The sequence below is a fragment of the Chlorocebus sabaeus genome, chromosome 10, assembly GCF_047675955.1.
Source record: "Chlorocebus sabaeus isolate Y175 chromosome 10, mChlSab1.0.hap1, whole genome shotgun sequence".
NCBI lineage: Eukaryota > Metazoa > Chordata > Mammalia > Primates > Cercopithecidae > Chlorocebus > Chlorocebus sabaeus.
Window position 1 is genome coordinate 107,014,826 of NC_132913.1, and position 11,855 is coordinate 107,026,680.

Here is an 11,855-nt window from a genome sequence, read left to right on the forward strand (position 1 = left end):
CTTGGTCCCGGGTGAAAGGAAAGGCAGGCCCCAGCAGGGGCAGGGGAGCCTGTGTGCTTAGCCAGTTCTCCCTCCCCCACGCCCGTCTACCCTTTCAAAACCTCTGAATCATGAGTCCACACTTGGCCAGTTTATTAAAGGCAGGGAGCTTCAGCAGGGTCCAAAAGGGAGAAGTTGGGAGATGCCCCTCCTCAGCTCCCTGCTTCCCTAACAACTCTTCTACAGCCCAGCCCCCAGGGCCCAGAGGCAGGGCTGGCGTCAGGCAGACTGTACTGCATAAATATGTGGAGGCCACAGCCCGAATCAGCAGCGTCAGGGGGCAAGGAAACTGGGTTTGGGGCAAGAAGTGGGTGGCTCTGGGGGCACCTCCCCCAGTGCTTGTCCAGAACCCAGGGACCCACAAAGCCAGAGAGGGGACCAGCGGGCCAGCTTGGGATCTGGCTATGGCCAGCCCTGCCCAGCGAGGCTGGCAGGTGGCTCTGGTTTTGGGGGAGGAGTGGGGTGGGGTGTGGCCATGCCAAGGCCCACGGGGACAGGTGGGGTCAGGTGCTGTTGCCCTGCTCCTGCTCAAAGAGTAGCATGGCCAGCTGGGTTCGGGATCCGAGGCCCTCAAGCACACTCTGGCGGCAGCGGTGGTACAGGTCCTCACTGAGCCTCGCGCTGCATGTCTGGGCCCGGTAGCGCTGCAGCAGCGCCGGCTCCACTGCCCGCAGCACATGCAGACTGGAGAAGTGGAGGAACAGCTCGTACACGTCCAGGCTCTCCAGCAGCTCCTCTTCTTGTTCTGAGGCTGCCGCCAGGCGACCACGGGCTGCCACGTAGTCGGAGTTGTAGAAGCAGGCCTCGCTGGCTGCCTGGCGATCAAAGCGGCCAGTGTCACGGCCCAGCTCTGGGGGCCCAGGCCCTTGTGGTGGGGCCACCGCTGGGTGGAAGGCTTGGAAGTGCATGGGAAAGAAGGCCTGCCAGCCGGAGATGGCATGCATGCGGCAGCGGTTCAGGAAGTCAGGCGTGAGCACCGTGTCTGGCCCGGCCAGCAGGAACAGTGTGTCCAGTGGGTGCTTCTTGGAGAGTAGATCCATGAGGCGCAGTGGTGAGGGTGCGGCTGTCTGAACACTGAGCCATGGCACCCGGGCGCCGGGGAAACGCCGCTCCAGCTCTGCCACGTGGGCCTTGACAGGTGCGAAGACATCTGCGTGGGCTGCGCGCTGGGCCTGGCGCGGCTCATACAGTAGCAGCAGGGTCAGGGCTGCCGCAGCATCACCAGGCTCCAGTGCTGCAGTGGCAAAGGCCTCCAGGAAGCCAGGGGCCAGGTCACGCTCAGCCGCAGCTAGAGGCAGGAGCACAGTGAGACGTGAGGCCTCAGTGACGTAGGGCACAGGCAAGATCTCCACGCGGCTCAGCGGCCGGAGCAGCTGTACTCGGCGAGTGAGGGGCCGGCGGCCTCCCTGGGGGGTCAGTGCCTCCAGTTGCAAGTCCAGCGTGTATTCCATACCCCGGGCTGGATCAAAGCGTCGGTAGCCATTCACCAGTTGCTGCTTCTGGAGCCGCAAGGCCGGGTGGTAGCGGCGGTTGAGCTCCTCTAGAGCTGTCCCCAGAACATCAGCCACATCAGCCCGATCAGCCCCACGCAGTGGGCAGCGGGGTGAGCCATCAGCGCAGGAGAAAGCGTGCTGCTCTGTGAAATAGTCCCAGCGCAGCACCTCAAAGCGGGAGGCCGGGAGGGATGGTGCTGGAATGCCCACAGGCCAGGCAGCTGCCCGGTCACCATCAACGGCCAGACGGCTGGTATTCTGGATCTCCCACTGGATCAGAGAAACAGGCCATGAGTAAGGGGCAGACCAGAGGAGCAGCACACAGCTGGGGGAGTGGGTAGGCAGCAGGTGCCACTCAGGATGGGTCACTAGTCCCCTGCCCACCCAGGGTCCTTACCTATCATTTCCCCAGCATAGCCTAAGAGCCGGGAGGCTCATCAGAGAACATAGAAACAGGCAGGGGCTGGGAAGTAGTTTTGTTCTGTGATTCTAGTGCTAACTTTTCATTTCTCTGGGATCTCTGTGACCTCTCAGATCCTGTGCCCCTCACTCTGCCATCCCCAGACCTAGACCATACCTGTAACTCCTGGATCTCCTGGTATGTGCGTTCCAGTTCAGCTCGGGCAAAAGCCTTGTGCAACTGGTACATGTGCACAGGGTCACGCACAGGGTGGGCTGTCAGGGCACTTCGGAGACGAAGGTCCCCCTCCTGCACTGGCTCCCCAGGGCTCAGCTCCAGATGGCTATAGTGCACTCCCTGGGGAGAGGAAGGGAGGGGATCTGTTATGAGCTGGCATTGTCTTCCATTGTCTCATAGTGAGTATCTCATCTCCTCAGTCTATGACCTGTTGTGGACTTACAGTCTGAGGGTTTAAGTCTACCTTGACCAGTTGTGAGTCTGTGTGACCTTCAGCATGCCTCTGCTAGCTCATCTGCGAAATGGGCATGCGTGACCTTCAGCATGCCTCTGCTAGCTCATCTGCGAAATGGGCATGCGTCCTGTCTCAGAGCTGTCCAAGGGCTAAAACAATAACTAACATCAAATGCCTATTATGTACAAGGCTCCCTTATTTTCCCTAATCCTTGTAACAACTCCGAGCAATAATTATTTCTACTGGCACAGAGGAAGCTACTGAAGCCCAGGATATTGAGTAATCTACCCGGGGTCACAGGGATAGAAAATAAATGTCCGAATTGGCATGGAAAACCAGGCCTGTAGCTCCACCACCCCTTTGCCTCTCAGAGGGATTTGAACATGACAGGAGGTATCAGCGGGATAGCTTATCATCCCACCTCATGGTCACCAGTGCAGCCCACCCCGGTGGCATCGAGAATGCAGCGACCCAGCCACTCGTCAGGGCGCGCACTGACGATGTCGTTGCGGCAGCCTTCCAGGTGGGGGCGCAGCTGCTGCAGCAGCATGCGTGAGAGCAGCACCCCAAAGCCTCCGTGGCAGTAGCGGCCGGGGGTGGGCTCTCCGCCGATGAAGTCCTGGGGCCGGCCCAGGTACAGGTGGGCGGCGGAGGCCAGGCTGAGGTGGCCAGTTAGGCGGGCCAGGCCGTGCGCCTCGGTGTAGGTGGTGTCAGGCACCAGGAAGAACCAGTCAAAGTCGTCGCCGTGCTGCTCCAGCAGGTGGCGCAGTGCCAGGTGCAGGTGCCCGATGGGTCGCTCCTCGCCCAGCGTCACCACCGCCATGCCAGGTGGGGCCCGACGGCCCCGTGCGCCCGTCAGGAACACCACACGCTCCAGCCGGTGCCCCAGCGTGCGGTTCACGGCCACGCCCAGGGTGGGTAGCGTGGCCTGAGAGGTCAGCACCGCCACCAGCAGCCTCTGCCTGATGCCCAGCTCCGTGCTGATGTAGCGGGTCCTAGGGGAGGAGATGGCACAAGGTTATCAAAAAGACAACGGGGCGGGGGGTGGAGGGGGGTGGAGGGGGTGGTCAGCACAAACTCCGGCAGGTCGCGTCTTCTCTGCATCTGTGTTCTCACCTATGAATAGGATAAGAATAAATCCTCTCTCCCAGGGGTCATGAGGATTTAAACGAAATGGTCTTACACAGGTAGTTCTTTGCATTTGGGAGATGGCAATACCCACCCAGATAGGAGAGAGATATTGTGGGTCTGACTCCAGGGTTCGCTACTTAGTAGCTATGTCCTTAAGCGTGTTATTTAACCTGAGCCATCTGTAAAATGAGACTGATTATATCTGTTTAATTATATCTGATTATATCTGTCTGTCCAGCCAAATGCTGGATATACCATGTATCTACTCATTTCTATATAAATATGTCATTTTGCCACAAATGCCTCACATAAATGATATAAAGGAACGTTTGGCATAGGGGTGTACTGAGTGTTTTTGCGGGGAGGGGCAAACTGGACTCAGGGGCTCCAGGAACTTACCTTTGTTAAAGCAGAAGGTAAATTGCAGAACCAGCATTTGAACCCAATGTTACTTAGAAATTATTTCAACTCATCAGCAGATACATTAATGGGATGGACGCTCCCTCCCCCAGCTCACCCTGAGGTGGCCCTTGTAACCCACTCAGAACAAGAGATCCAGGTAAATCCTAGTTCTCGCCTTTCTCTTTCCCTGTTTCTATACACTCAACCCTATATACAAGTCATTTCTCTAACCCCAGTAGCCCAGCCAGGGAGCTAGTAGGATCTTTGGGGAGCCATCGGGTCGAGTCGGTTTAGGACACAGGCCAGCAAGTTCAGCCCAGGCCGGGATAGGGCCCAGAGAAAGCCTCGGACTGGCCCCACGGCTCTTGGGGAAGGCAGGGCCATCGGAAGTTATCGGGGCCCAAAGACTTCCTGGCTCGCCAGCCCCTTCCTTCCGGAGCCCGACCCGGGCCCGGGCTGCTTCCCCGCGCGCGTCCCAGCCGCTGCCCAGTGGGTGGAGCAGGCGCAGCCGATCACTACCTGACGGCCTTTTTGGCGGCCTGGCCGGGCTGTGCGGGATGGTAGGGCAAGACGCGCGGCTCCCAATTCTCCCCGGCGCCTGCGCCGGTCCCGGGCTTCTCGCGCTCCGCTCCGGGCTGCACTGAGTTGGGCCGTCGCGCCGCGTTGGTGTTGCCGCGCGGCGGCAGCTCAGAGTCTCCAGGTTGGGGCGGGCCTGGGCCGCACGGCTCCTCCACCCAGGTGACGCTGAGCAGGCTCAGGGTGAAGCCCAGGGAGATGCCCACGGCCACGGGCCCTGCGGGCCGCAGCACCGACAGCAGCAGCGATGCCCGCATGGCGCCCGGACCGCGGGTCCCCGGCCCTGGCGAAGCCCCAGAGCAGCCAGAGGAGGCTCCGAGGGGGCGGGACCGGGGAGGGGGCGGATCCAGAGGGCTCGGGTCCCGCGGGCGGGCCCGCTCCCTCCCCGCAGAGCAGAGCCAGCGACCCGAGTCTAATCCCCGGGGCCGCGCCTCGATTCCCCTCCAGCAGCTGCTCTAGGGTGCGCAGGGTTCTTGCGCTCGGCCCCAGAGCCTCAGCCGCGGCCGCAGCTGTCCGACGTGTCACTGCAAGGGCCCCGCCCCCGGGGTGGGGTCTCGAGCTCCCGCTACCGGAGAGGGAGGAGAAGGGGGAGGTTAAAGGGGAAGGGCCCCCGGAAGTGCCCCCACCTCGGTGCGGGAGAGGGAGACGCCGGGGGCGGAGTCCCCTGCCTCCCGCGGCGTGGTTGGTGCGTCCCGGGTGACGTCAGAAGCAGCCCGCCCCTGCCTGGATGGTGCGCCCTGAGTGACGTCAGGAGCAGAGGCCGGAGCTGTCCATCAGCACCAAAGGCCGCGGGCGGGCTCAGGGCATGGGGCCGCGGTTCTGGGGCGGCCCGAGCCCCGGCTCCAGCTCCTTCCCCTTCTCCAGGCCCAAACCGAGTTCCCGGACGCCGCGGGACTGGAGTGCCAGCCGGTGTTGGAGGTGGAGCGGCGCCGCCACCGCGCCGAGACCAGTCTCTGCGGCCCAGCAGCCCCCTTCCTCGCACGACGGACTTTCCCTGGACCCCAGTCAATTGGAGCCTGTGGCGCCCCGCAACCCCGGCCCCTTGGGCGTCTACACAGTCTCTTTCACTCAGAAGCTCAGGTCGCCTCCAGCCCAGGTAAATCTTGGACAATCCCATATTGAGCCGCCCACAGACGAATCTCTTGGCTGCCTTCTCACTGGCAGCACACTCCCCTCATCCCCCCTGACTCCCGTCCCTCTTTTAACTTCATCCCAGTCTCCTCTAGCCAGGCACTTTTGTTTCCCTTTGTCTTTGCTCTCCACTCCAGAGATGCTTCCAGAGCTGCACAAATGTGGATACCACTCCTTTGTCCACTGTCCTTGCTGAGTTCTCCCAATCCCTCTCCTACCCCCATCCTGGTGGGGACCCAGGACTCCTCTGTGACCCCAACTTTCCCTCTGTCAGGTTAACTTGGGAGGGTGACTCCCTTCTATTCCCAGCATTATGCCGGGGACTGTGGCAACACTGCGGTTCCAGCTACTGCCTCCTGAGCCAGATGATGCCTTCTGGGGTGCCCCTTGTGAACAGCCCCTGGAGCGCAGGTACCAGGCACTGCCGGCCCTCGTCTGCATCATGTGCTGTTTGTTTGGAGTCGTCTACTGCTTCTTCGGTGAGATCCCCATCTCATCCCTCACCTGGGCTCCCCAGTGTTTTCCCGAGTTCTTTTTCTGAGCCCCCCAAGTCTTCTCTGAATCCCTCTACCATCGTGAATAATTCTTCCTTTTCTTTCATCCCACACATTTATAGATTGTCTAGACTCTATATTATAGGAAACACAGGTTTTTGGATTAGGCACACCTGAGTTTGAATTTACTTAGCTTTGCAGTTACTAATTGTGATGTCCTGGGCACATTAATCTGTCTGAGCCTCAGTTTTCTCATCTGAACAATGATCACATTTGTCTCATGTAGTGTTAATCAATAAGCATTCAATAGATAGTAGCTATTGTGGTGAGGATGTGTTTGGGTCACTGTGCTAGGTAGGCACTGAAAACACTTAGCAGGGTCATTACACATGGTCCCTTACCATAGGGCATATCATCTGACAGGGAGGAGACTCCCTGGAGCATTTACACGTGGGATACATATTAGAGCGGGCTGGATGGTGGTCACACACATCCATCCAGCCTATAAGGCAGGCTCCGGTAATCAGAGCTGCTGTGAATACTTGTACAGGATGGGTACTAAATAAGGGAACTCAGCTGAGTGGGCAAGTGGGGGCTAAAGTCCAGTTCATGCTCTGCCTGACAAAATCTGGGCCTTGGTACAAAGCTGCTTTGCCTAGAGAAAGGCACACCTTTTTCTAATATGCATAAAGGTGCCATATGGGCTAGTGGCCCACTGTAATGGGAGTAAGTGACCAGTGGCTCTGCAGCAAGAGTTACAGAACTTCAGAGGGGAGAGTGAGCTCTGAAGCTGGGGGCCCAAAGAAAGCCTCCGGGAGGAGAATTATAGGTGAATGGGACCTGTGGGGGGCAAATGAGGCTTGGGGGCTGGGGTTCCAGGTTGGGCAGAGGTAGTGCAAGACTTGTGTTCTGCAGCCTCCTCCTACAATGGGTGGGTAGACAGGGTTGGGAGCCAGATGGTCCCTCCCATTCCTCCCCCAAACTCTGGGCTGAACAACTGAAGAGTAGGCAGGAGGAAGTGCCCCCCGCAAGGGTTCAGGACACGTTCTGGGCCTCTGAAGATTCTGTATCACCTCACCCCCTCCATATCTGTACCCACTCCCTCTGCATGTTGCTCAATGTGGCCTCATATTCCCTCTCCTGGGCTTCCTGACATCCTACCCCTCTTGGATACCACTACTCCCAGGCTCATGGACTCTGAGCCCTTGTCCACGCCCTACTCCTCTCTCTGCTCACAGAGCCTCCTGGACTCTCATACTTCCCCCTACTCCTGGAAGTGACTCTCCTCTGTTATCTTTCTCTTTGGCTCTCCCTGACTCCTTGACCCCCATCTCTGATTTCCATCTTTCCAACTATTCAGAATCTCCACTTCCCTCACCCTTTCAGGTATCTCTAATGGGCCTAATGGCCCTATAACCTCCTTATTTCTGAAACTCCACAAACACTATTTCCTTCTCTTTGATTCTGTGTGACCTCATGTAAGCCTTAGTTACCTCCACCTCCCCTCACCTCCAGTTATGTCATTACCTTCCATCCCTCTGACCCCCTCTATTACTCCTAGCTTTGATCACTGGTTACTCCTCTCTAATCCCTATAACCTCATCATTTGATCACCCCTCCCCATACTGTGATCCCAGTAATTCCTTGTTTTGGTCTCAGTGTTCCTCTCCCTTGGAAATCATTTTATACTCTCAATGATTCTATTTCTGTCAATCTCCCTAACCTACAAATACCTCATTTTCCAGGACAACTCCCCAATAACTCTGCTTCTCTGTCCTCTTTGTAACCTTTCAGTGGTGCCATATCTCTGAAGCCCTGTGACCCTCAAAAACTCATCTTTCTGAACCTGTGTGACCCTCACCTCTCAACTTTTTTTTTTTTTTTTTGAGACAGAGTCTCGCTCTGTCACCCAGGCTGGAGTGCAATGGTGCAATCTTGGCTCACTGCAACCTCTGCCTCCTGGGTTCAAGTGATTCCCCTGCCTCAGCCTCCTGAGTAGCTGGGATTACGGGTGCGCGCCACCATGCCCGGCTAATTTTTTGTATTTTTAATAGAGACAGGGTTTCACCATGTTGATCAGGCTGGTCTCGAACTCCTGACCTTGTGATCTACCCGCCTCGGCCTCCCAAAGTGCTGCCACCACGCCCAGCCCTCGAGTTTATTATGATTTCCAAATACCTCATCTCTGTGAGCAATCCCTTCTCAAAGACCCCACTGACTCTTTTGCTGATCCTCTTGGGATCCCAATGACTTATCTCTCTGACTCCTATGATCCCAATGACAGCAATGCACGAAGTCACCCTTGACTCGAAAGATTTATCCTAACTCTTGTGATCCTCAAATATTTCAACCCTCATGATCTCAATGGTTATGTTTGCTTTCCCATTGACCGCCAACAGCCCTATCTCTCTAACCTCCCTTGACCTCAATGGCCCCATCACTGATGCCCTCATGACCCCAGTGACCCTCAATTCTCTGATCTTAGTGTGTTTGTCTCTGGTTCCCCTGGGATCCCATGTCCTTGACCCCTCGGACCTGCTCCCTCCAGCCTGGTGCCCTCATCTTGGCCCCTCACTAGCCCCTGTTCCCCTCCAGGTTACCGCTGCTTCAAGGCAGTGCTCTTCCTCACTGGGTTGCTGTTTGGCTCGGTGGTCATCTTCCTCCTGTGCTACCGAGAGCGGGTGCTAGAGACACAGCTGAGTGCTGGGGCGAGCGCAGGCATCGCGCTGGGCATCGGGCTGCTCTGCGGGCTGGTGGCCATGCTCGTGCGCAGCGTGGGCCTCTTTCTGGTGGGGCTGCTGCTCGGCCTGCTGCTCGCAGCTGCTGCCCTGCTGGGCTCCGCACCCTACTACCAGCCAGGCTCCGTGTGGGGTCCACTGGGGCTGCTGCTGGGGGGCGGCCTGCTCTGTGCCCTGCTCACTCTGCGCTGGCCCCGCCCACTCACCACCTTGGCCACCGCCGTGACTGGTGCTGCGCTCATCGCCACTGCCGCTGACTACTTCGCCGAGCTGCTACTGCTGGGGCGCTACGTGGTGGAGCGACTCCGGGCCGCTCCTGTGCCCCCCCTCTGCTGGCGAAGCTGGGCCCTGCTGGCACTCTGGCCCCTGCTCAGCCTCATGGGCATTCTGGTGCAGTGGCGGGTGACAGCTGAGGGGGACTCCCACACGGAAGGTAAGGGGGCACAGGCCAAGGTGGACGTGAGAGGAGTGGGTGGCCAGGGATGGGTGGGGGCCGAGTGACTGAGGAGTAGGGGACAGCAGCAGAAGGCCTCGATGGCTGTAGAGAGCTGACTTGCTCAGGGTCTGCGAGGGTAGGACCCAGGTGCCATCATTCATTCCACAACAACATATGGAGTGTTGGCTCTGCACCAACACCATTCCAGGCACCAGGGATACAGCAGAGATAACACAGACAAGGTTCCTGTCCTTATGGGTGTACATTCAGGGCAGGCAGGAGACACATAACAGAGATGCAAACAAACCAGATGATTCCAGTTGTGTAGAGTGATATGACAGAGACATGCAGAGTAATGTGAAAGAGTGACCTATGGAAGCTATTAGAGTTAGGGTGGTCAGGGAAGGCTACTTGAAGGAGGTGATATGTAAGCAGGGACTTGAAGGCTAAGGGGCCAGCCATGCAAAGAGCTAGAGAAGAGGGAACAGCAAGGGCGAGGGCCCTGAGAAGGAATGAGCTCAGCTTGTTTGAGGAAGTGAGGCAGGAGTATGGAAGGTGAGGTGTGGGAGCCAGGGTGATTGCGTGGACCCTCTGGGTCATAAGAAGCACTCCACATTTTATTGGAAGGGCAATGAGACACCACTGGAGGGTTTAAAGTAGGGGAGGATAGAATCTAATTTGGTTTTTGGGATGCTCATTCTGCTGCTGAGTGTAGAAAGCATTAGAGGGAGCAAGTGTAGGGAAAACCAGTGAAGAAGCAGCTGTGATTGTCCAGTGGAAAGATGATGGTGGCTGGCCTAGGTGATTGGGAGAGGGATGCCAGCCTGGAAGGGGGTACCTGGAAGCCTAGGAATCTTCCATAAAGACCTATGGAAGAAAACAACAACAGCGGGAAGTCCCCTCTGAGAGGCAGGAGACCAGGAAAGAAAGTGACAGGGTGGGAGTAAGGGGTTATGGACAAGAGGAATCTGGAAGCCTAGAGCCCCAGGTGGGAAGAGAGAGGGAGGGCTCAGGGGAAATAAGGCGCACAGTCCTCTGAGCTCCTTCTCTACCCATCCCACCACAGTGGTCATCAGCCGGCAGCGCCGACGCGTGCAACTGATGCGGATTCGGCAGCAGGAAGATCGCAAGGAGAAAAGGCGGAAAAAGAGACCTCCTCGGGCTCCCCCCAGAGGTCCCCGGGCTCCTCCCAGGCCTGGGCCTCCAGACCCTGCTTATCGGCGCAGGCCAGTGCCCATCAAACGCTTCAATGGAGACGTCCTCTCCCCGGTGAGCTCCCTGAGCCCATCCAGCCAGAATGAGAAGGAAGTGTGGAAACTCTGTCCAAACAGGACTGGGCTTTCCCCATGGACTGGTTGCTATCTAGAAGGCCTATTTGTCTGTGCATCGGAGGCCACGCACCAGGGGCTCGGTGGGTCCAGCTGATGGGGGGATTGGGGGAAAGGTGCTCTCAGTATGGGTTTTAAGTGGGATATGGTTATGTGGTGGGGTCTCAGGGCTGTGGACTCTGGATCTATGGCAGTCTATAGGGGTGTCAGGCATGTAGGAATTCAGGAAGAGGTGGCTTTTAGGGCAGGATTCTGCGGTGGGACTCTCACACCTATGTTTGCTCCCCCACAGAGCTATATCCAGAGCTTCCGAGACCGGCAGACCGGGAGCTCCCTGAGCTCCTTCATGGCCTCACCCACAGATGCGGACTATGAGTATGGGTCCCGGGGGCCTCTGACAGCCTGCTCAGGCCCCCCGGTGCGGGTATAGCCATATCTGCCTGTCTAGACTCTGCAGTCACCAGCTCTGCCAGCTCGGGGAGGCCTGCTAGGCTGCCACTTAGCCCCCTGGCTTTGGCTGTCCCTCTCCCCAGCCTGGAGAGGGCTGGCCTGGTCACTAGAAGGGAGGATTGTCTCAGGCGAGTCTTGGCCTGAGAGGAAAGCCCCCTCCCAAGCTCCCAAGAGGCTCCTGAGGAACTCGGGGTGTGAACCCCATTGGGGTGTGCTCAGGGTTGTGAGTGTGCTGCCCGTGTGTCTGTGTGTATGTGTGCAGGGGTGGGCGGGCTTGGAGGGGACGCTGAGACCCTTGCCTTAGATTTCTGACTGGTAGGGTTTCGCCAGGCTCAACCCCACCTCCTCACCCCCTGCCGGGGTCCCATGGGCCACCTCCTGCATGTCTCCGCGGAGGGGCTACCTTCCTTCCCATCGCCCTGCCTCCCAGCCAGACTCATCTAAGGGTTCTTGTCCTTGTCTATGGGGCAAACTGTAGCACCCCTCACCCTGGTCCCCTGGCCTCTGCAAAGCCACCAGCCTGAGGGCAGTGGCAGGAGATGGGGGTGGGGGGTGCTGCTCTGGGCTGGGTTGGGAAGGGAGTTGGGGAGGGGCTGAAATGCACGGTGCATGTCTGGTGTCTGCCATGCCAACCTGGACACCTCATGCTTCTGTCTCCCCCACCCCACTCTGTTTTACATCTTTTATAAATGTGCCAAACTGCGTGGCCTCTGCCAGGAATGGTGGTCTTTGGTGACTGGCACTTTCATGGCCCAGGTACAAGCA

At 58.0% G+C, this 11,855-nt stretch overlaps 2 protein-coding genes across 3 annotated transcripts; one reads left to right on the forward strand and one right to left on the reverse strand.

The window, feature by feature from the left end:
- Positions 1-108: 108 nt before the first annotated feature.
- Positions 109-5,042, reverse strand: CHPF (chondroitin polymerizing factor). The gene is made up of 4 exons (XM_007966414.3): positions 4,457-5,042; positions 2,826-3,399; positions 2,110-2,289; positions 109-1,802 (listed from the first exon to the last, which is right to left on the reverse strand). The coding sequence occupies exons 1-4, from the start codon at positions 4,768-4,770 to the stop codon at positions 543-545; spliced, it is 2,328 nt and encodes a 775-aa protein (XP_007964605.2). The 5' UTR covers positions 4,771-5,042; the 3' UTR covers positions 109-542.
- A 110-nt stretch (positions 5,043-5,152) lies between these two features.
- On the forward strand, positions 5,153-11,810 carry TMEM198 (transmembrane protein 198). Of its 2 annotated transcripts, none has more exons than XM_007966412.3 (5): positions 5,153-5,609; positions 5,919-6,123; positions 8,734-9,309; positions 10,379-10,581; positions 10,933-11,810. In XM_007966412.3, exons 2-5 carry the CDS (start codon positions 5,958-5,960, stop codon positions 11,068-11,070), a joined length of 1,083 nt encoding a protein of 360 aa, XP_007964603.1. In that variant the 5' UTR covers positions 5,153-5,609; positions 5,919-5,957; the 3' UTR covers positions 11,071-11,810. The 2 variants fall into 2 exon arrangements, with proteins under 2 accessions (XP_007964603.1, XP_037857409.1); XM_038001481.2 differs by having other exon boundaries at positions 5,954-6,123.
- Positions 11,811-11,855: the final 45 nt, after the last annotated feature.